The sequence below is a fragment of the Myxozyma melibiosi genome (assembly GCF_037950935.1).
Source record: "Myxozyma melibiosi strain Phaff 52-87 chromosome Unknown BZA70scaffold_14, whole genome shotgun sequence".
In the NCBI taxonomy this organism is placed as follows: Eukaryota; Fungi; Ascomycota; class Lipomycetes; order Lipomycetales; family Lipomycetaceae; genus Myxozyma; species Myxozyma melibiosi.
In genome coordinates, this window is record NW_027042928.1 from 352,803 (window position 1) to 377,876 (window position 25,074).

Here is a 25,074-nt window from a genome sequence, read left to right on the forward strand (position 1 = left end):
CTGAATAGTCGCGTCCTTCATCGGAATCCGAATCCGTTCATCCCTCGTTCGCCGTTCCTTTTCTTTTGCTTCTTCTTCTCTTCCTCCTCCTCCTCCACTACTTCTCTTCCTCTTCCTCTTCTTCACCCTCTCATTCATCCTCCTCCTCCTCCTCCTCTCCTTCTTCTCTCTCATGCGCCCGTTCTCAATGCTCGCTCACCGGATGCGTCCCCTCACCGCCGCCGTCCTCGGCCTCACCCTCGTCGGCCTCATCGTCAACTACTCCATCTCCGCCTCCAACTCCGCTTCCCTCCAGGCCCTCACCGACTCTGCTAAAGCCCGTCTGGCCTCCTACACCCAGTCCGCTGTCGACTCCTCCTCCTCCTCCTCCTCCTCCTCCTCCTCCTCGGCCCTCGCCTGCAGCGACCCCTACCGTCTCCCCGGCTACCTCTTCATCGACGAACAGCAGGTCCGCGCAACCCAATGGGTCCCCTTCCCCGGCACCGGCGCCCTCGACCTCCCTCCCCCCCAATCCGCCCGCTACCCCACTGACGAGATCCCGCTCTTCACAAACAACCCGCCCCCTCCTGAAATCATCTCCGCCGGCCCCCACAACTGGTTCACCGAGGCCCTCAACTACATCACCCTCCTCGACTCCATCAAGGCCGCTTCTGCTTCCTCCTCCCCCATCGCCCTCTCCGACACCCAGCAGCGCCTCATCCGCCGCATGAACTGGCTCCACAACAGACGCGTCCTCGTCCTCGGTGACTCCGTCGACCGCATCATGATCCAGGAGGCCTGTCGCGCCCTCGGCTCTCGCGCTACATTCACCCCCGGTCCCCTCGGCGGTAAGCACACCACCTACAGCTGCCAGCTCCGCCAACTCAACTTTACAATCTTCCACTGGCACGTCGCCTCCATGTACCCCATGCGCCCGTCCTGGTGGTGGCTGCCAAATATAAAAACCGTCGCCTTCGAAGACCGCTTCCCGCTCCTCTACGACCACGTGCGCCCGAACGTCACCGGCCTCAACGGCCTCACCCCTGACCTTATCCTCTTCCAATCCGGCCTCTGGGACGAACGTGCGTTCCGCGAAAGCTCTCGCAACATGGTCTATCCCGGCGACGAGAAACTCACTCCAGAAGAGCTCGAGGTTCAGAAATCAAAGCGCAGAAGAACCGGTCTCGGTCGCGAAGGCCGCCAGCTCTCCTGGGACGAGCTCATGTTTTTCAAAGCCCGCATGGAGAAGTTCATCGACTACATCCGCGACTACTTTGGTAGCGACGCGAACCTGCCCATGATGTACCGTGGTCTCACTACCCGTCGTGAGTCCGACGTCGCGGATCTCGCGACAATAAACATGGACCGTCTCTCGCGCACTCTCGCTGAACAAAAAGGCATCGAGATCTTTGAATGGGCCCGTATGACCGCTGGCTTTTCCGACCAGTACCTCGACTACCTGCACATCGACAAGGGCCCTCTCAACGCGCTCTGGTCAAACATGATCTTCCACTACCTCTTCCGAGCCGCCGGAGGCTTAGACTATAACGGAACCTTGTACAAGACCCCGGATCCCGTCGGTCAGTATGTCTTTGAGGGACAAGGCGCTACCTCGGTGCCGAACATCGTCATCCCTGAAAACCCGGATACCCAAGTGAGTTCGCACTGGGCAGAGTGCCATCCCTACAACGTCCACTGGGGAGGCAGGTGATTTTTTTCATACATCCACAAGTCAACTTAAGACTATTTTCATTTGCGAGAGCTGAATATTATGTATATACACGTAAAACATCAGTAAATTGAAATGAGAAACGCGAAATCAGAACCAGAAGTCCAGCCAAGTGGTTGTAAGCACGTGACCTTGTCTCCCACAAAGACGCCGCCGGTTTGCAGTCGTCATCAGTCCACATCCAAACCACCGATTCTGTTTACTTTCTTCTCTTCCTCCTCTCTCCTCCTCCTCTTCTCTTCTCCTCTTTTACTTCCTCATAGACCGCTCAGGTATGCAGACCCGGTCGCGTTCCCGCAAGTCTGGCTCGCTCACGCCTGCGCCTTCTTCCTCCCCCGCGCAGCAGCCAGCCATCTTGAAGCAGGAGCCTGCTCCCTCGCGAACGCCGAGCCCTTCCTCTGCTCCCCTTGCCGAACCCGAGCCTGTTCAGGAGCAGATAGCTGCTCCTGCTGATCAGTTTACTACTCGGACGAAACGCGTTAAATCGCAAAAGAAGAAGAAATCGCGGTCTGCTTGGTCTGCTTTCCGTGCAGTTTTGGCTGGCCTCGTCCATATGTATGTTCCGCTCCCTCTTCCTTCTACTTTCTACCTTTCTAATTAGAGTCTTTAGCACTCTCATAAACTACCTCCTCTACTTTGCATTCGTCAAATGCCCCTCGGATCCCGACCACAACCCAACCGCCTGCCCAAAGCTCAACAGCCTGACGGCTCCCCTGCGCGACGCCGAATTCACACAGCAGCACATCACTCCCTACCTGATCCGCGCGCAGGCTTCCTACGATAAACATCTCGCCCCTTCGGTTGCGCAGGTTGGCGAACTCGCGCAGAAACAGTACGATGTATACGCAAAGGACCGCGTCGAGAGCATCAAGGACAGTCTTAAAGAGTACACCCCGGCCGATGTGAAGGCCGCGCTGCAGACAAATTGCGCCGTCTTGACCGAGAAGGCGGTGGAAGCGTCCAAGTATGCGAAGCAGCAGGCAGTGCCGATGGCAAAGGTGTTTGCGTCAAAAGCTCACCGATTCGTGCAGCTCGTGTGGTTGCATGTCAAGATGGTGTACAATAAGTATATCCTGTTTTACGCTCGCTCGATATACCACGACAGAGTTGAGAACGTAATCTCCAGAGTGATGGAGAAGGTGTTGCACACTGAGACATCTTCCTTTGTCGACGTCGACTCCAACACAGAAAATGCGGCAGCGACAGCGAGCGACGGCACTCCTACTTCTTCTCACTCGATCGCACCAGTGACTTCCTCCTCAAACAAGCAGCTCTCTGCGGCCACACCCTACATGACACCAAAGGCTGAGCCCGAGGACGAGGCGCATCTCGAGCTGATCCAGGCTGATATACTGTCCTGGAACGAGAAATTCCGCAGCTCGGGCAAGTCGGCCATCAGCTCGCTCTCAGAAGATCTCGAAGGATTGTTTGACGAAGCGCGCGTGGCGCTGAGAGACGCCGGGAGAACCAACCTGACTGTGGCTAGCGACAAGATCGAGACAGTGCTGGGATCTGATAGTGCGCAGACGACGGAGGGCCTGCAGTATATTCTGTCTGACATCTTGTTGCCAACCGCAGACAAGGTCCGCAGTGCGGCGGTCGAGGCCGCGAATGCAGTGCTCCGCGAGGCTGAGCTGACGCGCAACTCGACGCTCGACATCTTCCGAACGGTTACAAACGTAGGACTGCACGAACTCGCGCGGAAGTGGGCGGTGATGGACGGTATCACGTGGAAGGATTGGAAGGAGTTCAAGCTGCTGCGGGACATGGTTGATGATTTTGCGCAGGTGATTGAGTCGATTCCGATTGATACTAGTGTCGTGAGAAGTGCGCTCAATCATGTCGATGGCGAGATTGATGCGTGGATTCAGGAGGTTGAGGATAAGATTGAGAAGTTGTTGGATGAGGCGCGGTTGCGGGAGGAGAAGGAGAAGGCGAAGAGCAGTAGTGAGGCGGAGGGTGCGGCGGATGATAAGACTGACGACAAAGATGAGGAAGATGAGGAAGATGAGGACGACTACGACGAAGATGAAGAATATGATGAGGACGAGGAGCTGGAGCACATTACGTCTACGCTGACGTCTACGGTGACAATTGTGCGTTCAGTCCCGAGCAGTAGTGACGACAGCAGCAGTAGTAGTCTCGACAGTAGCTCAGAGGCCGTACACGACGAACTATGAGCCGAAAAGAGACTGTATAATAAATACACTATACATTTTGAAGAAGAATTACGACTGCTGGATCGGGAAGACAAGACAATAAGCCAAGATGCACGCCACAGCTGTCGGTCGAAAATGACTAGCCAATGCGGGTCGAGAAGTGCAATCTGTGGCGCTGATGCACCCTGAACCGGAGACTCTTTAAATAGAACGGTGACCGAATGCATTTATCCAGGTCCGGTGAGGACATGCAAAGCTGTTGATGAGGATTACACATAAAAAGAATCCTCTAAATACGGCAGTATAGTACTCTTCTTCTTTTCAAGTAGATATAGTAAGGCAAGCAGATTCAATTCCGCCGATCGCACAGCCATCGCACATCGCATATAAGCAACGTGCGGCTCACCCCGCTCTCGCCTTCTTCTTCTGTCTCCTCGGTTTTGTTTCACTTCACCACTTTGCCCGTCCTCTGCTTCTTCTCTTCTTTCCTCCTCCTCAGTTTCGTAAACATGCGTGCTCTTAGATCCGTCGCAGTGCTCTTTGTCTTCATCTTCCTCGCCATCCTCCTGCTCTCCTACAACTCCATCTCCCGCAGCTCCTTCTCCACAAAGTCCTCCGTTTCAGAATTCCCCTTCCACGCGTCCCTCGCATCCCCCGTCGCCTGCCACGACCCCTACCGCGCGCCCGGATACTTCCACATCGACCACAACAACGTCCGTCTCTCGCAATGGATCCCGTTCACTGACGACACCGGCGCACTCGACGTGCCCGTGCCCGAGTCCGCGCACTATCCGACCGATACGATCCCCGTCTTCACAGCCGACCCTCCTCCACAGGAGTTCATCGCCGCCGGCCCACACAACTGGCTTATCGAGACCACAAACTACAAGAATCTTCTTGAGGCTATCGAGCGCGCTAAAGGCGATGGCAGCGATCACAAGCCACTCAAGCTCACTGATGTCCAGCAGCGACTCATCGGACGCATGAACTGGCTCCACAACAGGCGCGTGCTCGCGCTCGGCGACTCTGTCGATAGAATCATGATTGAGGAGTTTTGCAACGTACTCGGGCACACTGCGAAACGCACCGAGGGCAAGTACGGCGGCCAACACACCACCTACAGATGCACGATCCCGGTCCTCAACTTTACAATCTACCACTGGCAAGTCGCGTCCATGTACCCCATGCGACCGCCCTGGTTCTGGCTCGACCACATCAAAGAACTTGCGTTTGAGGACCGCTTCAAGTCAATCTACGAGCCCGTACGCGCGGAAGTGATTGGCATGAACGGCAAAACCCCCGATCTCATTCTTTTCCAGTCCGGACTCTGGGACGAGCGCGCGTTCCGCGAATCCACTCGCAACATGCCCCACCCCGGCGACGAAAACCTTTCGCCTGAACAACTCGCAGAAGCTCAAAAGCAGCGAGCAGAGACCGGTCTCGGGCGCGCCGGCCGCCAGCTGTCGTGGGACGAGCTCATGTTCTTCAAAGCCAGGATGAACAAGTTCATGGACTACATCCGCGATTACTTTGGCGGAGATCCGAACCTGCCAATGATGTACCGCGGACTCACTACCAGACGCCAATCTACAAACTCAGATCTTGCGACTATCAACATGGACCGTCTGTCGCGCGCGCTGGCAGCGAGAAAGGGTATCGAGATATTCGAGTGGGCGCGTCTGACACTCGCTTTCTCGAACGAGTACTCAGACTATCTCCATATCGGCAAAGGGCCGTTGAACATTCTCTGGGCAAACATGATGTTCTACTACCTCTTCCGTGCTTCTGGAGGTGCAGAGTTCAACGGCACGTTCTTCAGCATGCCTGATCCAGTTGCGCAGTATGTTATCGAAGGTCAGGGCGCGATCGGGGCGCCTGAGATTGTGGTTCCGAGTTCTCCGGATACTGAGGTGAATTCACATTGGGCGAGCTGCCACAGATATAACGTACACTGGGGCGGACGATAGATAACGATAGATGAGAGCTGGCTATATAGTTTGAGTACATGTACGAGCGATATCTTTTGTACATACATTTTCCTTTTCCCGGCTGGTAGACTATTTTATGAATGACGTATAAATACCAATATAAAGAATAAAAGAATGCAGATAGAAATCAGTAGTGTTATTGCGCTTGAATTCATGAGTGATGGTGGATGTGACTTTGCATATATCGTGCGGCTTATGCCCAGATTAGGAGCATTGTCTGCATGCAGCAATCTCGATCTTTTTATATCCTCACAATCACTTCATCACCTTCTCTCATCCAACTCATCCTCCTCTATGACCTTCTTCCTCTTCTTCCTCACCGCCTTATGACCTGCTTCCCATAATGCGTCGGCCAAGGCGTAACCTCCTCCTCTTCCTCACAACTTGCGCCGTCCTGCTCTTCCTCCGCTCCCCCTTCTCATTCGATAGCTCCCCCATCCAACCATCCTCATCCTCCCGCTCCTCTTCACAGATCAAACAGCTCAATGGCGTCAATTACCGACAGCCTTTTGCTTTCTCAGCATTCACGCCGCTAATGACCTCAATCTCGAAAACCGCACCCCGCGTATCCACAAACATCCTCGTCTTCGCCGGATCCACATCTGCCGCCTCCCGTCTCCTGCCACTCGCAGCCGACCTTGCCTCTGAGCTCGAGGCTAATGACGAACGTCCACTTTCTGCCGTGCACTTTTTGTTCATGGGCCCTTACTCTGTCGATCTCGAGTTCTTCTGCCAAGCGAACGGCCTCAACAGCACCACCGCCCTCCCCAGACTCCATATCCACGACGCGAGAGCGAGGCTCAATTCGCGCTCGCAGTCCCTTCCGCCCGCCAACGGCGCTGGATCCGAGTCAGTCACGATGTTTGAGATCAACCCCGTCTCGGCCAAAGCAGCACTCGATGTCGCCGTCCGCACCCTCAGACCAGAGGCGACCGTCTGGTCGCGGCAGCTCGAGACTGATTCAGAATTTGGAAATACAATCGCAAGCTTGCTTGGACCACCGTCTTCGCCTTTTGCGCCTATTGACATTCCGAGCTCGGACATTGAAGATCTGGGATGGCTTGCTCTGCTCGGTCCTGCTGGTTTGAAATGTTTGTCCCGCCTTCTCTTCTCCCCCTTATCGTCTTCTTTGATCTATCTAGCTAACTAGTTATACCAGCTTGGTCTTCGCACGAGGTCGATATTATCATTCCAGTGACCTCGCATACTGGCTCGGTTGTCCGGCTCCTTTCTTCCATCTCCCGTGCGCGATACTACAACTTCTTTCCGCGTCCCCGGATCACCATCTACACCCCGCCCGGCGTCGTCGACGCAAACTTGCTCAATTTTATCGACCATACGCTGTCCTATCCGCGCGAGAGAATTGTCATCCAATCTCTTCCGACGCCCTTTGTCACTTCTCGGCACCAGACTCTCAAGGAAGCAATGTTTTCCGGGGCCTTGAGAGCGCACAATCCTTCATCCAGACATGCACACACCGTCTTGCTTTCTGATACCGTTATCCTCAGTCCGTACTGGTTCCAGTGGACGATGCTCCATATCTTGAGCTACTTTCCTGAAGTCAGGACTGCTCTTGAAATAAACGGCCCTCTATCGCCAATCGCTGGAATTTCACTCTGCCCATCCCGCCCTGTCAGTATATCGGACGAGGAACCATTTAAAGAGAACGACAGTAACGATCTCTACTACCTCACCCAGAGCCGAGCCAGTCTCTCGTGCACTCTCTTTTTTGCTCCTCACTTTCGCGTGCTACAAACCTTCCTTGCCACTCAATCGTCCGAAGCGCAACGTCGCACGCTTCCGATCCCACCTGAACTCGATCACCTTCGGACTCAGAAGTCGGCTTTGACCTTTGATGCTCACGAGCTTCTCCTGCCAATCTATATACGAGGATATCTGTTTTTGGCTCAGAACGAGCGGATTAGCGACGTCCCGGCGGTTTACGAGTCTAGTGTGTCTGCGCGACCTCGCGCCGCTCCTATCTCTACCGACGGAAGTCTACAACCTGTCGACCATGAGAGTTACCACAGTCTAATCACATCGCCGCTGTACATCGTGTTCAACAGTTTGCGGGAGAAGTACAAAACAGTGTACGGTCGCAACGACGATAGCAGCAGCGGCCTTAGTCAAACTGGGGTTATTGACGCGAAGCAGTGGGAATACTTTCCTATCTATCCCGATCTCTCTACTTCCGATTCGTCGTCGTCTTCTAGAGAACCGTTTGTGTTTGAGTCCGTCAAGGCGCGCGGCGAAGCCTTTGCATCTACCGTATCCCCGAAATGCAACACTCCTGTATCCCTGTCTCGCAAAACTAGCAACGGCGAGAACGATGACGAGGAAGAGGAGTATAGAAGATCATTGATCGACTCTGAGAGTGATTTTCTCGAGAATGAATCCAAACCCGCTGATGACGACTGGTCCGATGTTTTCTGTCCTGCTGAGCAGATTGAGTCCGCGGACGGCCCTGGTGCGGCTACCGGCATCGAACCGAACTCGGACCAGATGGGTTCCTCATCATCGTCGGCAGCGGCAGGTGACAAGCGGAAAGCAGGTACAGGGCGAGCTAAATCGCTGGAGGAAGAAAAGAGAGAGCGGAAAAAGAGCAAGGTCGTTGATGCGTCCAAGGAGCCTCCTCGACCGCCCAAGCCAGCGCCGAAACAGAAGGCCGATGAAAGCGAGCCTTCAACGTCTGTGGGTGGGAATACTAGTGGAAAATGAGCAATCTAGTTGTTTTTGTAAATGGATGTACTAGCCATTTATTTAATCTAAGGCGGGTTTTTCTATCGGATCTCTCCAATATATACCAAAGAATTACATATCTCGGATCTAACCAATAGTTTGCAAGAAACTTGATGGGCTATGACACTTTATTCAATCAACCACCATTTGACCCTAAGTATAAAAAAACAACACTATTCCTAAATCCCTTCTGCATGCCGCCGATAAACATGCAGTATCTATCAACCATGCTGTGATAAAGAAAAACACACAAAAAGAAAAGGAGCGAAAGGAAAAAAACCCAAATACAGCTAGAGAAAAGAAGCACTGATGACCTTAGATGAATACACGCAACCCAGCGCTACAGATACATGACAAGAATGGCGAATCAAAAAGACAAAAAAAGCTGTGTGATATGCATTGAACTTATTGAGTTCCAAAAATATTTATAAGTTAGAAGAAACAGACAGAATTCTTTTCTCTGTAGCGAGCTGAAGGGAAGCTATGATTGTTTTCTCTGTTTTCCAATATTTCTTTAGGTGCTCTATCTTCAGATGTTTAATCATCATGCGTATGGTTCCGTCTTGCTGGAGATGCTGTTCGACTTCCGAAGAATGCCTCCTCCTCAGACGGTCGAGAATGTACTGTACCAAGCAGCTCAGTGGATTGTGCGCGGGGCACACCATACTCTAAATCGCTCTGTCTTCTGCTGCTGGCTAGCGAGCTGTCGTCTTCGTCGTCCTCGTCACGGCTCAAAGGAGTTCTTGAGCTTGTGGCGTCACCAAATACGAGGTCCATATCCTCGAGCGATACACCCTTGGTTTCGGGGTAAGTGAAGTAGACCAACACGAAAGACATGCAACAGAAGAAGGCATGGAGAAGATACATTCTCCATTCGATCGTCTCTTGCAAAATAGGTGTCATCTCACCGACCAACCAGTTGAAAGCCCAATTGGTGGCTGTGGAGAGAGAGGCACCCTTGGCTCTGACCGAGAGAGGCATGATCTCGGGCGGGTAGAGCCAGGGGATAGGTCCCCATGAGTATCCAAAGAACGCGTTGTAGACAATCACAAAGAAGACTGTCATGTCGGGCGTAGCTGGGATATCAAGGTAGATCGAGTATGAAATCATGGACAGGGAAAGTGCCATAATAAGCGCACCCGACAACAGAATAGGACGACGACCCCAGTGATCGACCAAAAACCACGGAGGAATAGTGGACGCCACATAGACAAGCGCATTAAGACCTGTCATCAGAATGGCGTCACGACCGATCCAACCGGCCTCTTCGAACACCAACGGGGCATAGTAAGAGATGACGTTGATTCCGTTGAGCTGAGCAAACATCTGCGACGACATAGCAATCAAAACACGCTTCTTATACTTTCTCCACATGTCGGCATAGCTGCGCTCAGCCTCAGCACGCATGAGGAAGACGTTCTCCTTGATGTCGTTGAACTCAGTATGGGCACGTGGATCTTCGGTGTCACCGCCGGCGTGCAGATTGGCGATAACAATCATTCCCTCGGTGTCATGGTCGTGGTCAAGCAGCCATCTAGGAGTCTCGGCGATAATCAAAGAACCGACACACAAAAGGAGGCCCATGATGCACTGCAAGAGAAGAGGCAATCTCCAACTCAAGTCGCTCTGAATGAAGCTGCACACATAGTCGACCCAAACTGAAGCCGCGTAGCCAACGACGTTACCGGTGAACTCGATACAAGCAAGACGACCGCGGTGGTCAGCAGGAGAGATTTCGGACTGATAGACAGGAACGATTGTGGAGAGCATTCCGACACCGAAACCCGAAATGATACGACCGATAATCATGGTGTTCATGCCGCTAGAAAAGCTTTGGAAACCGCCTCCGACGACGAAGACGATTGAACCATAAAAGATGGTCTTTCGACGACCGATGATGTCACCTACTCTGCCGACCATGAGTGACGACACTGGATGAGAGAGAAAATTGACGCGTTAGAATGAGCAGCGATGAAAAAGGCTTTGACGGATTAGGACATACGAAAGGCACCGACTTCGAGAATTGCAACCATAGTACCGAGTTGCGCTCGGGTGGGGTTGTCAAAGTATTCGAGAAAGTACGGGCCGCTGGACAGAGCATTTGTTAGGAATTGCACGCGAGGAATACCAGATATACAAGCCGGGGACATACGTAATAATACCGGACATGACGCCCTGGTCATATCCAAACAGGAAGACGCCTAGTGAGACAAAGATGGATGTGAAGTACCTAACACGCGCGAAGAGTTGACAGTTAGAGAAATGCTTAACAACAGACAAGACAGAAGGAATAAGAGGCATACAGCAGAGGCTTCCCCGTGAGGGGAGACACGCTTTTTCTCGCGGTTGTCTCCATGTCTGCTTGAGAGGTCGCGCCGCGAAGGGAGGGAGACGCAGATAAGAGGTAGGGATGTCAGAGAGAGAGAAGGCACCTAATGAGCAGAGGACGCCTGTAACATCGGTTTCGTTGACCGACGAAGAGGAGCAGAAGAGAGCGAGTAGTTTTGTTCCGGAGGAAGGGCTGCAGGAACAAAACAGGAACAGGTCTGGGTGAGGATCCGAAGCGGTTTGACGCCGTCGAGGCTGCACGCGGCGCGGTATCAGTTTCAGATGCCCGAAATCGCCGCAGTTGTGCCCAGAGCGTCCGCGGGTGTCTACCAATAGCATCTCTGACGTCACCAGCAATTTAGCGCCACGAGCCCCGCTGCTGAGCGTCACATGACTGCCAAAGTGCCATCAGCAGCCAAAGTGTGGGGTTGTTTATTTAGCGTTAATTATTTGGGAATGCGAGATATTCAAAGGCTCGGTGGGTTTTCTCCTTCCTCGCCGCCGGCTTCCTCGCTGCTTCTGCTGCTCCTTTCGGATCCTTATCTTTAGCGCGGATCTTGTTCCTCCTCTCCGCCTGCTCTTCTGATATCCCGCCCGCTTCTGCGTCCACTCCGCCTTCGCCCTCTTCTTCCGCAGCCGCTACGCTTGCTTCCCCGCACGGAATTCCCCGCACGCGGCAAATGACCTCCGACGACTCCTCCCACTCGCTCTTCCGGCGCAAGCGGTCTGCTCGAGCGTGCAAAATGTGAGCCTGCTCTTCTGTCTACATGTTTCTACTAGCCATCTGTTCTTTGATCCTAACCATCGCCCCTCTGCAGATGCCATTCGCGCAAGGTACATTCTGATCTACATATCTGTGGCGCGCAAGGAGACTGCTAACCTATATCCCGTACTTCACAGGTGAGGTGTGACGTGACCACTCAAGTTCCCTGCACCGTAAGTGATCTTGTTCTGTTCTTCATACTGCAGCCTAAACCAGAGATCGTACTGATCTGATACGTCTGTGCCCTCATATAGAACTGTGCTGCCTTTGGCTGTGAATGTGTCTTGCCCGACAAGAGGCCCCGTCAGCGCAGAAGGTACGCTCATCTATCTCTCTCACTGCTTTTCTTCATACTAAACACTACGTGCCCCAGGTCTCGCCGGAAAGTCGTGAAGACTACAGAAAATGAAAACAAGTCTGTCGATGCCATCCTCGCCGGCAACTCCGGCTCTTCCCTCCCAGACCACAATTCTGGCAGCAATCTGGAAGCCGAGTCTTCCATGTTCTCAACCCTTCTGGCAGAGTCCATCAGCAACCACTTGCGTGCACGAGACTTCAGCCGCCTCGTATTCCCTGGACGTACGGGTGCTCTGAGTTTGCTGGCGGAAGGCAGCAACGACGAAAAAGGAGAGATCATTCATTTTGAGCTCCCTGACAGTGAAACTTCCAAAGGACTTTTAGACCGCCTTGATCCTATTGAGTTTGGAATTCTAGCTCAGTATGGCGCTTTTTCACTGCCCCCGCAAGACATCTGCGATACCCTCATAAAAGGCTATTTCGAGCAGATCCACCCGTTGCTGCCAATGATCAATCGCACTCAATTTATGCGAGACTATGAGAATCCCTCAAACCCTCCATCAATCTTGCTTCTCCAGGCTATATTGGCAGCCGGAACCTTAGTTTGCCAAATTCCTGACCTCCTTGACTCAAACGGAACCATGGATCATTCACGTCGCGTACTCTACAAGCGCGCTAAAAGCTTATACGACGCCGGATGCGAAACGGACAAGATCACGATCGTCCAAGCCATGCTGTTGATGAGTTGCTGCTGCTCGGAACCCGCTTCGATATCGAAAGACATGTTCTACTGGACCAAATTAGCCATTTCTGTGGCTCAAGGACTTGGTTTGCATCGAAGGTACGTATTGATTTGCATTAGCTTGTGCTTAAGTCACAGCAGCAGTTGTCTCGGCTAGCTAACACATTTTGACTATAGCGTGGAGAACTCGCACATGAGACTTGTAGACAGGCGCTTGTGGAAACGCCTCTGGTGGGTTTTATTCGTGAGTTTAACCATCCTCTTCCTATACAGTCAGTCTCTCTAGCTTGTTACTAACTTAGTGAAGACTCGGGATCGTGTCGTATCAATCTCTCTTGGCCGTCCGTTTCTTATAGACAAAGGTGATAGCGACGTCGAACCACTGTCGCCATCTGATTTTCTCGAGGAAGAGGGTCCGGGCCCGTATCGCTACCCTCCCGATTCGACTTTGGTTCAATTCTTTATACGCTATACTTCTTTGAGCGAGATCGCCACTTTCATCATCGAGGAGCACTTTTCAGTTTCTGTGGAGCACAGCCGAAGGACTGTTAAATCGGCTCCCCCTGATATTACCCGTTCAGAACTCGCACTGAGGCTTTGGCTAAAGAACCTCCCCCCAGAACTAGACTACGATTATAGTTACTCACAGCACACATTTTGGACTGGAATACTATACGCGCAATTCAATTGCCTTCACTGCCTCATCCACAGATGGGATCTTTCACCACACGGCAAGACCGAACAGCCAAAAGATCAAACTATTTTGATTACCCCCAACAGGCAGATCGCGTTCGAGACTGCGCACAATATCGCAAAGATTACTGAAAATCTATCAAGGACTGACGAGATCTCAAAACTACCCTCTATTATGGTTCATGTTCTGTTCACTGCTTTGATCGCGATATTATATGAGCTCCAGACTTTGATAACGGACAAGGAAATAGCCGAAGCTCAAAGAGCCCTAGATGTCTTGGTCAAAGGCTTACGTACTGTTTCCACAACTTGGGGAACCGCCAGAACGCTGTTGGGCGTGTTTATGTACGTTGCACGGAGCTTATTCAAGCAAGACGACTCATCGATCAAGGCCAGATTGAATTCCGCAGTTCAAAGTCCCGGTGAGACTGTTATCATTTCAGATGAGCAAGCTCAACTGTTTGAGCCTGAGCCTGAGCAGCAACTATCTCCAGACGAGTCGAGCGGGTTGAGCTCAGACAATGTGCACAACTTTGGATCATTAGCCGGAATAGACCAAGATATAGAACGAGCGGAGTCTATCACGGGATCACGACAGAATATTGACATGCTATGTCAGCTGATTTTGGCAGCCGGGAAAAACAAGAATGAGCTCGATGGCGCTACGGGTACAGCATGTTTGGTTGACACTTGAGGAGAGTTATATAGGCTAAAAAGAGCTGTATTGTTTACATGCTATTTGACAATCACACGAGCAATGATTAGCTACAGAGAAACAATAAACTATACAGATTTTTTTTTCCTTTTGCTTTAACAGAGAAACAGAATATCAAGATTGACAAATCTAGGCGAGTGCCTTTTCATCGAGCGCAAGTTCGACATGCGACGATTTCTCGCCCTTAGCTTCCTGTTCATGAACCTCAGCTTCGAGCTTCGCGAGGTAGTTCTCCCGATGCATGGTAGGAACAAACCACGGCGCAGTCTCCCACTAAAATAGTAAAGCTCGGTCAGCGGATGATGCCTGTGATACTAAAATGATACAAGAGCTTACCAGTTTGTTCATGCTCTCCAATGGAGTTCCGCCTGTCTCCGGCAAAAGTGCCCAGAAGAAGATAGCGTTGGTGAAGTTGCAGATAATGAAGAGGAAGTAGTACTTGTAGCCAATCTCGGTCATCTGCATTCAATATAGATTAGAAATCAGCATCTCAAAACGGAATGACATAGGAGAGTCATTGATCGGGCAGATATACTTACAGCTTTATCCGTGACCTGGCCAATCATGGTATTGAATGCATAGCAAGTCATAGTAGAGATGGCGACACCCCAAGAGCGGGTCTTTGTGTTGAAGACCTCGGCGGGAATGATCCAGGACAAAGGACCGCACATAGAACTGAAGAAGAAATTGTAAATCCAAGTGGTCGCAATGAATCCAATCTGGGCCGATCTTGGGTTGTCGCCGCCGGGAGGGAACTTTGCGAGCAGGATCGCGCCGGCGATGAAGGTCATGCAGTTTCCTAGGTTTCCACAGATGAGAGGCCATCTTCTGCCTGTGATATCAACAAGGGCAATACAGAAACCCTGACCAATAAGCGCGATGATCGAGTTAATAGCCTGGAATAGTAGCGTTCGTCCAGTGCTCAAACCAATTTGCGCGAAAATGGTCGGAGAGTAGTACTGAATGGCAGAGACACCTGTCATTTGAATACTTGCTTGCAACGAGATGCAGATAAACAGACGTCTGAAGTTTGACTTGACAAAGAAAAGCTCGCGCCAACTGTGTAGTCCGTTTTCGCGTTCCTCGTTGATAGCAGAGACGATCTCGTCATATTCAACTCGCACCAGCGCACTGTCAACATCGCCGTTTGCATAAAGCCTCGCCAATGTCTTCAAGCCATCTTCGTGACGGTCCTTGTCCAGAAGCCAGCGAGGGGATTCAGGGAAGAAGAAAATCAGGCCGCCCAGAATTCCAGCGGGAATGATCTGAATTCCAAGAGGGACTCGCCATTGGTTGTCGCTCCGAAATCCGAGGTAGCAGCCATAACCGATCCAGCTTGCGCAGAGGGCTCCGATTCCCAAGAAAAACTGCTGGAGAGCAGTCACCCGTCCACGGATTGAAGGATGAGCAAGCTCTGCTTGGTAGAGTGGAATGATCATGGTGAGGATTCCGACACCCATTCCGCCGATGAAACGTCCACCGATAAGCATTGACATGTTGCGAGCACCACATTGGAGAGCACAACCAAAGATGAAGACCACGGTTGCCGCTGCAATAGTTCCACGACGGCCGAGACTGCTACTCATGAAACCAGCAAAAAAGGCTCCCACAAAAGCTCCTGCAGTGAAGAGGGATACAACAAGTCCACTTATAAGAACGGTCAGCGTTCAGCAAAAAAGATATGAGAAAAAGAGCTGAAGTAGGAAAGACATTCTTACGTCTTAGTAGAGTCAGGCTCGTTGAAATAGACGATGAAGTGGTCGGAGGCTACGACCTGAGCAATGATTCCCTGTAGAGCACATAAGATGAAAGTAAGCCGATATGCACATTTTCAATCGCGAATAGGTTTCTCTATCAGATGGAAGAGTGAATTACCAAGTCATATCCGTAAGTGAATGAGCCGACTGAAGCAAAGCACGAGACCAGGAACTGGTAAAGTTTGGGCGACAGCAATCCCATATTGTAATAAGTAACGTTATTACTATTTCAAAGGCCTGTACGATAAATTGAAATAGATATTAATAACATTCGATGAGAAAAAGGCAGACAAAAGAACATCAGAAGATATAAGTATGACTGGATAACGGCTAAATCAGCGAAACAGAGTCTAGGCTAATTCTTGTTTAGCCTAGTCAGGCGACAATCGAGACCAAAGGGAATAAGGTTGCGTGCGACCTTCCACCCTACTTGTGGGGTTAGCCGGCGGGGTCGAGCGGAAGCGAGACCGGCCTGAGACAATGACGGCTCGCAGGTCATTCCCCAGGTTTCCAGGCACTGTACGGAAAAATGAAACTACGAGCTTTTGCTACTACGGCAGTTGAGAAGCAAGGAAAACGCAAAAAAGAACCCGTGATTATTATTTCAATTAAACAAAATAAAAACTAAATGATAACAGACAAGCGAGAGCTTCGCTCGCCGGCAATTTGAAGCTGGGTAACCTAAATTAAGCTCAGTTGTACGACTTGCGGTGCTGTTCGAACAATGGCCGAGAAGAAAACAGGTCCTTACAGCACATCGGGAGTGCTTGACACGGTAGACCCCGAGCGCTTTGGGGTCAAGGCTGCTGGCTGGTCAGTGATTGTACGTCTGTCTGGAGGCGCGCCCAAGGCACGGCTGGAGCTGGGGACAACGATATGGGGTGGGGGAGCCGCACCCCGCGGCCCCACATTTCTAGTTTCCCGGCGAGGTTTCCGGCCGGTTCCCCAGACCCGCCACTCCCCGCTCTCTTTTCTATTATCCGATATAGCAGCCAAAAGCGCAGCCAGATTCGCAACCAGCACGCAACTTGCTGGACATCTCGCAATCTTTCTAACGGCTATACAACAACGACAATTAAATAATTGCGCGGTTACAAGTCGTGGTCACTTACCTGCTCTCCGCGTCCCAGGAAATTGGGTATTGAGTCTAGCAGACACCGCTTCAGCTGTCCACTGGGCCAAGTGGAAATTGAGCAGTGCGTTTCCTAGGCGGCTTAGGCTCAAAGAGGGTGTGCATCGCCAGTGGATGCGGCTGGTCTGGCCGATGTTCTCGAATGGCGGTCACCTCTTTGTTTGCGTTCCAGGCTGCCTTTTCCATGGAAAACTTTGCTGAGCTCAGCGGTGACATATGCGGATACGTGCACGGCTCCGGAAGGCAGGGAATGGTCGGGAGGCCCGGCCCAGGTCCAGGTCCCGTTTGGCTTGTTTGTGCGATTTGCGAGCGCTACTTACAGCCGCACTTTGGGCGGCATCAGCATTCAACGGCGCATCCTCCTGTGGACCTGCTTGTCCATGCTGTGCAGCGTATTAAAACCACATATATACCAGAGAATCGTCCTGCTCTACTCGGAGCTGAGATGAGATGTACTAACTCGGCTTTCTTTGATCTGCGCCAATGGCACTTGCAACACACACTGCACTCGAGACGCAGTTCTGGTTTGTCAACAACGTACGCCATGATCGCAAGTGTAAGCCGTCGAAATCCGTCGAAGAATCAAATCAGAAAGATAAAGCGTGCTCTGTTTCCATTAAACATGGGTGATTTATGTGCAAACTACAACTAAAAGAAGAACTGGACGGCTGAAGAGCATCACGTAAATAGACACAACTGAATCCAGAGGGCTCCAACAGCGTTTCTATCATGATGCCCTCGGACTTGTCAATCGACAAGACAGCTCGAGCGCGCGGTTTAGTCAATATGCACGTCCTCCCGGGACGGCCTACTCCGACGGCTGGCTCTCGTTCCTTTCTCTGATTCGACTGCGACATTTCACGATCGAGTCTTGTTCTGCCTTATCTCTTGGGGGGTTAGGGGTCAGCACCCGTCATCTCCCCGAGCTATCCAAGACTCGTAATCACCAGCTGTCTAAGTAGACCAAATACTCTTCGCTCATCCACGTCCCATCATTCATTCGGCGCATGAGCTATTGATGTGTATCATTCTGAATGTCGTAGACGACTGCGCTGTAATTGCAATGCTCACAATGCTCGCAACACGGACATGGTGGTCGATGGCCAGCTGTAGGCCGTGCTTATCAGAGTTCAGAGTTCAAGCTTTCTCCAAGCTTTCTTATCGCTTCCGTGCGCACCCTCGTTGATCCTGGCGCAAGCCGCTTAGGCGGCCGACGATCGGCGACCGACCGGCCTGCTTCTCCTAGAAATTCTCTGAATACAATTATTGGTAAGGTAGAGAACCAAATACTGTAACGAAAGAGCTATCCGTGTATATGGTGCCAGAGACAGGTGAAAGGCGGACTCTCCCGGGCGGCCTGGCGAGGTACCAATCGACTGACTGCGCGGCAGCTCCGATAAGGGACGGCCGGGCGGCAACTCCGATAAGAATTGCCAGTGCCTGGAGGCCCACACGCCCCTTTGTGAAGTTACCCCTAAGCTCACAATAAGCTATCCACGATACTGCGCTATTCCATTATGCTTCCATAGAGTGCTGTTGGTGGCGAGCATCGAGTATCTGCTGATGACTCGTGGGCTGACAGCAGCGACATCTTGGATGAAATCGAGCTGGAGGCGCGTCTTATCGGTATCAGAGTGTCGGAACATAGCTATCTGATTTGACGTTCGGCACTTAACTTATACTTCGCAGCTTTATACGTAGAGATTGACGCGGATGGACCTGGTGGTCTGTTTAGACTTCGGGTGCGCGTGAAATAACGGCACGGATGTGGAAATCGTTAGTCGCATCGCGCTGATATCGAGCTCAAGCCAGTGGCGCTTGATTTTGAGTCTCTCGCGTCCTCACTGTCCGATAACACCAAGAATATTATAAAAGCCCCCAGAACACCCGCATTAAAGTAATCCCTGGCGCCAAGAGCATTTTTCTTGTGACTTTCACGCAGGATTCCCATACCTACACACCATGGCTCTCGGCTCTGACGAAAAGCACGTTTACGTTAGCTCTAATGCTGCCGACAGCAGCGAGGAGGCCCGGACTACCGGCATCGAGACCGCTCACCCCTCCTCACATGGCGTCTTCAAGCGCTTCTTGAAGAAGATGGAACTGAAGTCTAGCGACAGTGAGAGACTCAGTAACGAAGGTATGCATTCCTTTTCTCTTGGCTCATACTTGATTTATAAAGAACTATCCTGACTGTCTTTCCAGATATGGATCCCGTGCCTTGGGAGCGACGTACTTGGCGTTGGTATAATCTCGCTATTTACTGGATCTCGGATGCATTCGCGCCTGGTGGTTGGAGAGGAGCTTCGTCACTGATGGAAATCGGTCTTTCATGGCGTTTGTCCCTCCTCAATATAGCAATCGCAAACATTATCATGGCTGTCGTCATCACTTTGAACTCACACCCTGGCGCCCATTACCACGTCTGCTTCCCTGTCTTCTCTCGAGTTCCCTTCGGTTTTTGGTTTTCATATGTCATGGTTTTCATGCGCATGATCACTGGTATTTTCTGGTATGGAATCAACACATACACAGGCGCTGAGTGTGTCCGTAAGTTTCCGCACTTCTTATCATTAATACTCCTCTCTTTTCATTTGCTGTTACTAACGTGGCACACAGGTACCGTACTTTTTGCTATTTGGCCCTCGTTCCGCACTCTCAAGAACACGCTTCCTGAATCAGCTAATATCACTACCAACTTTATGATCAGCTGGTTCATCTACTTCCTGCTGTGTATCCCTGTCCATCTTATCAAGATCGAGAACACTCGATGGTACTTCCTGTTCAAGACTTGCCTTACCCCAATCTGCGGTTTTGCAATTGTTGGATGGATTGCACACAAGATGCACGGGATGCCTGGAGAGAATATTTTCAGTGAGGGTAGCACAGTTTCCGGCTCAAAACTGACTTGGGCATTCATGTCAGCTCTCTACTCCAACATGGGTGGAAGCTCGACTTATGCTACCAATGCTTCTGACTATTCCAGATACACTCGGAAGGAATACTCTATTCTCTTCCAGTTGGTTGCTCTACCTTTCTCAAACATCCTCATGGCTGTCTTGGGTGTCGTCGGCGCTGCTGGATCTAAGAAGATCTACGGTGAGATTCTTTGGGATCCCCTTCTCCTGATTGACAACTGGACTTCTAGAGGAGGTCGTGCCGCTGCTGCCTTCTGTGGCATCGCTTTCCTTGTTGCGCAGATTGGACAAAACATCTCTGCGAACTCCGTCGCTGCTGCCAACGATCTGAACTGTATTTTTCCCAAGTACATCAACATTAGAAGAGGACAGATCATTGTGGCTTTCCTGGGTGCCTGGGCGCTGACTCCCTGGAATATTTTGACTTCTGCGACTGCGTTTTTGTCGTTCATGTCGGGATACTCTATCTGGCTTTCATCAATCGCCGGAATCCTCTTCTCAGACTATTGGCTTGTCCACAAGCGGAAATATGATGTTTATGAGCTCTACAACCCCAAGGGAATATATCTCTACAATAAGTGGGGTTTCAACTGGCGCGCTTTGGTTGCTTTCACCGTTGGATGGGTTCCTCTTCTTCCGGGGTTCATTAACGCCATCAATTCCAATATTTATGTCGTTGAGGGGATGATCAGACTATACTATCTGGGTTTCTTCTATGGATTTGGAGCATCATCATTGGTGTACTATGGCTTGTGCTACTTCTTCCCTCAGCCTGAGACTTATATCGAGCATGAAGTGCTGCCTCCTGGAAAGCCGATTGCCTCAGATGGCATTGAGGCTGAGGAGTATATTGTGGGCCTTGAGGGAGGTGAATATGGCGTGGATGAAAAGAAGATGAATTAGCTAGAGTTGAGGTGGTAGTTATTTTGGTCTTGGTTTATTGTTTTTAATGATATTCATTGAGCATAATACATAGTAAAATCTGTTGGTGGTTCTAATAACACAGGCAGAATGTAAGCTGACTCAATATATGTAATAAATTACAGCCGTTTCCCAATTTTGGCTGATGATGTGCAATACTGATAACAATTTGATACTTGACTGCACAATCAGTGGCCGTACTCACCAGCCCTCTATCAGACTGATCTTCTGTAGCGCTTGTCTAATCTGTAGAAAGCCTTCCCAGTCTGTCGCCTTGGCTAGAGCAGCAACTTGTCACTACTTAGTGCTTTATCGTTCTGCATCAATGCGAAAGTATGCCCTTCGACTGGCGACACTCCCAAGCACTCATCCTCTGGTTCCAAGATGCGACGCCCTTCCCAACCACCAGCAGGAGTCTCGTACATCTCCTGCTGCGCCTCATGGGAGATGGTTCCAGACTGGACCAAAAGTGCGCCTTCAATATCGACTAGACTACTTGTTAAAGACTATTCAGCTGGATGTTCAACCCCAAACGACGACTGAGACGTTCAATGTTAGGGAATATCCACCCTGGCGTGTTCCGAACATCTCTAGCAGGCTTGAGAGATTACCAGAAAAGGAAATTTTGGAAATCATTGGCGAGGGCTGGAATATCTACACTCGCTCATTTTGCAACGCTGAGAACAACGCCGCTGGCTGGGCTTCCACTGTCGAATATGGGGGGCACTTCAGGCATGATGAGTTTGGCTTTTTGGGCCTTCAATTTGATCTTTATTCTGCGGCGATAACCGCCTTAGCGAAGGCAACAACTTGGGCATCAAAGCATCGACTGTCAAACGAGGCCATCAATTTCTTCACCGATGTCCCTGCTGTCTTGAAACGCCTGGAGAAGCCTCGGCGTGCCTCCAATCAACGCCAAGCCACTGCGATCTATCGAGCCATCAATCGACTGTCTGAAATCAACACTAAAGTCTCTATCTATTGGCTTCGCTCCGCTACCAAAGTGGAGGGCAGCAATCGCGCCCTGGCCTTAGCAACTCAAGCAGCCTCGTCGCCAGACCGCGTCAATCATGATTGTTCCTTGCGCGTTCTTTATAAGCTCGTCGATGACCTCGCTTTTGAAGAATGGAATGCCAGGTTTCAAGCCGCGCCTCGATCAGAATATTATCAATATAAAGGCAAGCCTCGACTCTCTATTGACAAGCCGCTGGTGAATATCACCCGCAGCATTGCCAGCTGTATTGTGAGCTTCCGGACTGGACATGGCTTCTTCAACAGCTATTTTGCAAGACATGGCAGGGAGCCTCGTCCCTCTCCAGACTGTTGGTGTGGAGACTCACTGCAGTCAGTTGAGCATGTGCTTCTTTCTTGTTCCAAGCACACAGAGGAACGGAAGAGTGCCTTTGAAGATATCCCTATAGCCGAACGCACGCTCGACCGCATTCTGTGGACAGACAGAGGTCTCTCTGCACTTATCAAGTATCTTCAGAAGACCCATGTCGGTACTGGTCACTGGTATCATCAGCACAAGTCTCTCACTCAGAGCCAGAGGAATGAGTTATGGATTAATTTTATGGTGGATTTGAGAGCGGGCATCGCCAATATTGAGGCGGAGGAGTCGCAGTGAGGCCTCCTAGGGACGTTGATAGCTTGGAAAGTTATTATTGAATTGTTTTTAGATTTTTATTAATTATTTAGAATATGTTATCGTGAATTTTGCAACATTTCTTTGTTTTATTTTTGACTTGATGATTTATTTGTTATTGTGACACGATCTTAAGATCTATTCTTTTTATATAGTGGTGAAGGGGGTGTTAGTCTATCATAACATAGCTGTTGCGACGGACTTAAAACAGAGATTTATCATCATCATCATCATCAAGACTGTCCTTGCTCGCACTTCTTCCGGCACCCAAGGCGGTGTCTCGCCGTCGGCTTACGCTCTACCTGCAGAATATCAACGACTTCGTTCTTTTGCCTGCCAAAACTGTCAGCGACTGCTATTTCATTCATACTCTTGAAATTTTTTGGATAACCGCTATCTTTACCAACCATGGCAGAAATACTGACTCGCCGATTCATAATTAATCATTGCACTCCCTGCTTTCAGAACGCTCTTCTTCCTCTCTTATTCTTGAGCGATACGTGGCTGCAAGATCATCGCTTCTGTATTTGTTTTTTCCATTGCCTTTCAAGCTTCATGGACGCATTTGACGCCTGCAAAAATGTGATCTATCCGCCGTCCTCTGTGCTCTTTATACTATTGTGCCTGCGTGTGATACTACCCTTTGCAGCCTTTCGGTACATCGGGGAAAAGTTTTTAGAATCGTTGTAATTCCTGTTATTTTTTAGAGCTACAGAATAAAGAACTCAAAATGATTTTAGACGCGTTCAAGGCTTCACCGATTTCAGCATTCTAATGCGAGGCAGTGATGCTACTCAAGGAGCCATCAGACCTCTACAACAAATACAGAAGATGTCTCTTCGACGGATGACGCTCCCAGGAAACCATGCTTTAGTCCCGAGGTGACTTCCGAACCACTCTGAGGATTATCGCACGTTTACTCCTGTACATATTGACGGATTGTATAGTCAGGCACCCCCGTACACGAAGGAAAACAGACAACTTTGCCTAGATTTTCTGCAATAGATGTCGAGGTCGCAAGCTCGACGCCAAACGACCACTGAGATGGATTTTTTGATCCCTTAAAAATTCTGCCCTCTTTCCCAGGCTATTCATACTTACTTCAACATCCTTAGTCTTTCTCTAGATTGATAAAACTTTCTGGTAGCTATAGATGTGCTTGAGAAAGGGGTTGTTTTTCTGAATATGAATAAGTCTCGGCAGAGTTTCTTCTTTTGAGATAGGTAACACTGTATTTATTAATAGTTGATAAATGATCTGATCACTAGGTGTGGGACAGATAACATAGAATGCCTTGCGGTGGCACACCACTGCTTTCATCCACTTCTTTCTATGAAAAGAATAATCACACAACCACAATAAATAGGTCGACTCAACTTAAACTATTCAAGTGTAATAAAGCTGCCATTTTCGCATATTGATGATGATGATAAATCTCTGTTTTAAGTCCGTTGCAACAACTAGGTTATGACAGACTAACACCTCCTTCACCACTATATAATAAAACAAAATAGATCCTAAGATCGTGTCACAATAACAAATAAGTCAATAACAAATAAATCTCCAAGTCAAAAATAACACAAAGAAATTTCGCAAAATTCACTATAACATGTTTCAAATAAAAGATAAAAATCCAAACAAATTCAATAATAACCCTCCTAGCTATCAACTTCCTTAAGAGACCTCACTGCTACTCGTCCTCCTCATTACCGGCGATCCCCGCTCTCAAATCCACCAGAAAATTGATCCATAACTCATCCCTCTGGCTCTTAGTGAGAGACTTGTGCTGATGATACCAGTGACCAGTGCCAACATGGGTCTTCTGAATATATTTGATGAGTGCAGAAAGACCTCTGTTTGTCCATAGAATGTGATCGAGCGTGCGTTCGGCTATAGGGCATTTTCGCATATTCTTTACAAGTGTATGTCCCGTCCTCTTACACCTTGCTACATCATCGTCCAGTTGACTCAGCACTCCCTTGCTATCACCCCCACATGTGTTTCCACCTGTGATAGCCCTTGAGCATACTGCTCTTGTCTCTCAAATCACGTCCTTCCTGTCCGGCCATAGACCTTCCATGTGATGATGATGATGATGATAATCATAAATCTTTCTATTATCTTGTGTTATTTCTTCTCTATTAGTCTTTCTATTGTACAGCTTCGAATTTTGCTTGGTAATTTATTTAAAGATCCACTTAATATCCAAAATCTTCATCGCACATGGCTCTTTTACCCAACCATCCATCATCCAAAGTTGAATGTAGCATTTGTTGCAAATTGTCTTTGCCAGTGGAAGTTCCAGACATATTGAAGTTGTCAGAGTTATCCATTGATGATGATATTCCTTAAGTGTGCTCTGATATATAATATGATATGTTGTTGATTGAATGATATGTACAAAACAAGGGAGGGAGCTGGTCAATATATAGACAAAATAAGATCATACAAAGTTCTTCCACAAGTTTCCGGTATCTTGCAGATTCTTTATCTGGTACTTTCCGGAACCTTCCAGCATCTTCCAGTTTCCTCCTAGTTCCTTCCGGTAGATTCCAGTTGTTTCCGGTCC

General features: G+C 49.9%; 9 protein-coding genes across 9 annotated transcripts; 7 read left to right on the forward strand and 2 right to left on the reverse strand.

The window, feature by feature from the left end:
- Positions 1 to 187: 187 nt before the first annotated feature.
- Positions 188 to 1,690, forward strand: BZA70DRAFT_269626 (uncharacterized protein; the record flags this gene model as incomplete). Its single annotated transcript, XM_064911228.1, has 1 exon — positions 188 to 1,690. One exon carries the CDS (start codon positions 188 to 190, stop codon positions 1,688 to 1,690), a length of 1,503 nt encoding a protein of 500 aa, XP_064766059.1.
- Positions 1,691 to 1,977: 287 nt separating this feature from the next.
- Positions 1,978 to 4,211, forward strand: BZA70DRAFT_89872 (uncharacterized protein). The gene has a single exon (XM_064915520.1). The coding sequence runs from the start codon at positions 2,266 to 2,268 to the stop codon at positions 3,886 to 3,888; it is 1,623 nt and encodes a 540-aa protein (XP_064766060.1). The 5' UTR covers positions 1,978 to 2,265; the 3' UTR covers positions 3,889 to 4,211.
- Position 4,212: 1 nt separating this feature from the next.
- Positions 4,213 to 6,073, forward strand: BZA70DRAFT_89840 (uncharacterized protein). Its single transcript, XM_064915519.1, has one exon. The coding sequence runs from the start codon at positions 4,377 to 4,379 to the stop codon at positions 5,832 to 5,834; it is 1,458 nt and encodes a 485-aa protein (XP_064766061.1). The 5' UTR covers positions 4,213 to 4,376; the 3' UTR covers positions 5,835 to 6,073.
- An 11-nt stretch (positions 6,074 to 6,084) lies between these two features.
- BZA70DRAFT_284572 (uncharacterized protein) lies at positions 6,085 to 8,695 on the forward strand. The gene is made up of 2 exons (XM_064913625.1): positions 6,085 to 6,946; positions 7,015 to 8,695. Exons 1-2 carry the CDS (start codon positions 6,199 to 6,201, stop codon positions 8,571 to 8,573), a joined length of 2,307 nt encoding a protein of 768 aa, XP_064766062.1. The 5' UTR covers positions 6,085 to 6,198; the 3' UTR covers positions 8,574 to 8,695.
- Positions 8,696 to 11,235, reverse strand: BZA70DRAFT_251641 (general substrate transporter). The gene is made up of 3 exons (XM_064910711.1): positions 10,747 to 11,235; positions 10,597 to 10,682; positions 8,696 to 10,525 (listed from the first exon to the last, which is right to left on the reverse strand). Exons 1-3 carry the CDS (start codon positions 10,893 to 10,895, stop codon positions 9,132 to 9,134), a joined length of 1,629 nt encoding a protein of 542 aa, XP_064766063.1. The 5' UTR covers positions 10,896 to 11,235; the 3' UTR covers positions 8,696 to 9,131.
- A 629-nt stretch (positions 11,236 to 11,864) lies between these two features.
- On the forward strand, positions 11,865 to 14,363 carry BZA70DRAFT_89903 (fungal-specific transcription factor domain-containing protein). The gene is made up of 4 exons (XM_064915521.1): positions 11,865 to 12,001; positions 12,059 to 12,823; positions 12,902 to 12,968; positions 13,032 to 14,363. Exons 2-4 carry the CDS (start codon positions 12,186 to 12,188, stop codon positions 14,109 to 14,111), a joined length of 1,785 nt encoding a protein of 594 aa, XP_064766064.1. The 5' UTR covers positions 11,865 to 12,001; positions 12,059 to 12,185; the 3' UTR covers positions 14,112 to 14,363.
- Positions 14,187 to 16,216, reverse strand: BZA70DRAFT_89908 (general substrate transporter). The gene is made up of 5 exons (XM_064915522.1): positions 16,008 to 16,216; positions 15,851 to 15,921; positions 14,672 to 15,779; positions 14,469 to 14,591; positions 14,187 to 14,405 (listed from the first exon to the last, which is right to left on the reverse strand). Exons 1-5 carry the CDS (start codon positions 16,089 to 16,091, stop codon positions 14,262 to 14,264), a joined length of 1,530 nt encoding a protein of 509 aa, XP_064766065.1. The 5' UTR covers positions 16,092 to 16,216; the 3' UTR covers positions 14,187 to 14,261.
- A 2,507-nt stretch (positions 16,217 to 18,723) lies between these two features.
- On the forward strand, positions 18,724 to 20,947 carry BZA70DRAFT_261023 (permease for cytosine/purines, uracil, thiamine, allantoin-domain-containing protein). Its single transcript, XM_064910890.1, has 3 exons — positions 18,724 to 19,161; positions 19,227 to 19,571; positions 19,641 to 20,947. The coding sequence occupies exons 1-3, from the start codon at positions 18,984 to 18,986 to the stop codon at positions 20,840 to 20,842; spliced, it is 1,725 nt and encodes a 574-aa protein (XP_064766066.1). The 5' UTR covers positions 18,724 to 18,983; the 3' UTR covers positions 20,843 to 20,947.
- Positions 20,948 to 24,252: 3,305 nt separating this feature from the next.
- BZA70DRAFT_284595 (uncharacterized protein) lies at positions 24,253 to 24,860 on the forward strand. Its single transcript, XM_064913626.1, has one exon. It carries the CDS (start codon positions 24,589 to 24,591, stop codon positions 24,817 to 24,819), a length of 231 nt encoding a protein of 76 aa, XP_064766067.1. The 5' UTR covers positions 24,253 to 24,588; the 3' UTR covers positions 24,820 to 24,860.
- Positions 24,861 to 25,074: the final 214 nt, after the last annotated feature.

Coding starts and splice junctions, on each gene's coding strand:
- BZA70DRAFT_89872 (XM_064915520.1), top strand. CDS start 2,266: ATGTTCCGCTCCCTCTTCCTTCTACTTTCTACCTTTCTAATTAGAGTC.
- BZA70DRAFT_89840 (XM_064915519.1), top strand. CDS start 4,377: ATGCGTGCTCTTAGATCCGTCGCAGTGCTCTTTGTCTTCATCTTCCTC.
- BZA70DRAFT_284572 (XM_064913625.1), top strand. CDS start 6,199: ATGCGTCGGCCAAGGCGTAACCTCCTCCTCTTCCTCACAACTTGCGCC. Junction 6,947..7,014: donor CGGTCCTGCTGGTTTGAAAT/GTTTGTCCCGCC, acceptor TAGTTATACCAG/CTTGGTCTTCGCACGAGGTC.
- BZA70DRAFT_251641 (XM_064910711.1), bottom strand. CDS start 10,895: ATGCCTCTTATTCCTTCTGTCTTGTCTGTTGTTAAGCATTTCTCTAAC. Junction 10,683..10,746: donor GTCATGTCCGGTATTATTAC/GTATGTCCCCGG, acceptor TGCTCTGTCCAG/CGGCCCGTACTTTCTCGAAT. Junction 10,526..10,596: donor TCTCGAAGTCGGTGCCTTTC/GTATGTCCTAAT, acceptor TCTCTCATCCAG/TGTCGTCACTCATGGTCGGC.
- BZA70DRAFT_89903 (XM_064915521.1), top strand. CDS start 12,186: ATGTTCTCAACCCTTCTGGCAGAGTCCATCAGCAACCACTTGCGTGCA. Junction 12,824..12,901: donor GGACTTGGTTTGCATCGAAG/GTACGTATTGAT, acceptor TTTTGACTATAG/CGTGGAGAACTCGCACATGA. Junction 12,969..13,031: donor GCCTCTGGTGGGTTTTATTC/GTGAGTTTAACC, acceptor AACTTAGTGAAG/ACTCGGGATCGTGTCGTATC.
- BZA70DRAFT_89908 (XM_064915522.1), bottom strand. CDS start 16,091: ATGGGATTGCTGTCGCCCAAACTTTACCAGTTCCTGGTCTCGTGCTTT. Junction 15,922..16,007: donor TCACTTACGGATATGACTTG/GTAATTCACTCT, acceptor TGTGCTCTACAG/GGAATCATTGCTCAGGTCGT. Junction 15,780..15,850: donor GAGCCTGACTCTACTAAGAC/GTAAGAATGTCT, acceptor CGTTCTTATAAG/TGGACTTGTTGTATCCCTCT.
- BZA70DRAFT_261023 (XM_064910890.1), top strand. CDS start 18,984: ATGGCTCTCGGCTCTGACGAAAAGCACGTTTACGTTAGCTCTAATGCT. Junction 19,162..19,226: donor TGAGAGACTCAGTAACGAAG/GTATGCATTCCT, acceptor CTGTCTTTCCAG/ATATGGATCCCGTGCCTTGG. Junction 19,572..19,640: donor CACAGGCGCTGAGTGTGTCC/GTAAGTTTCCGC, acceptor CGTGGCACACAG/GTACCGTACTTTTTGCTATT.
- BZA70DRAFT_284595 (XM_064913626.1), top strand. CDS start 24,589: ATGATGATGATGATGATAATCATAAATCTTTCTATTATCTTGTGTTAT.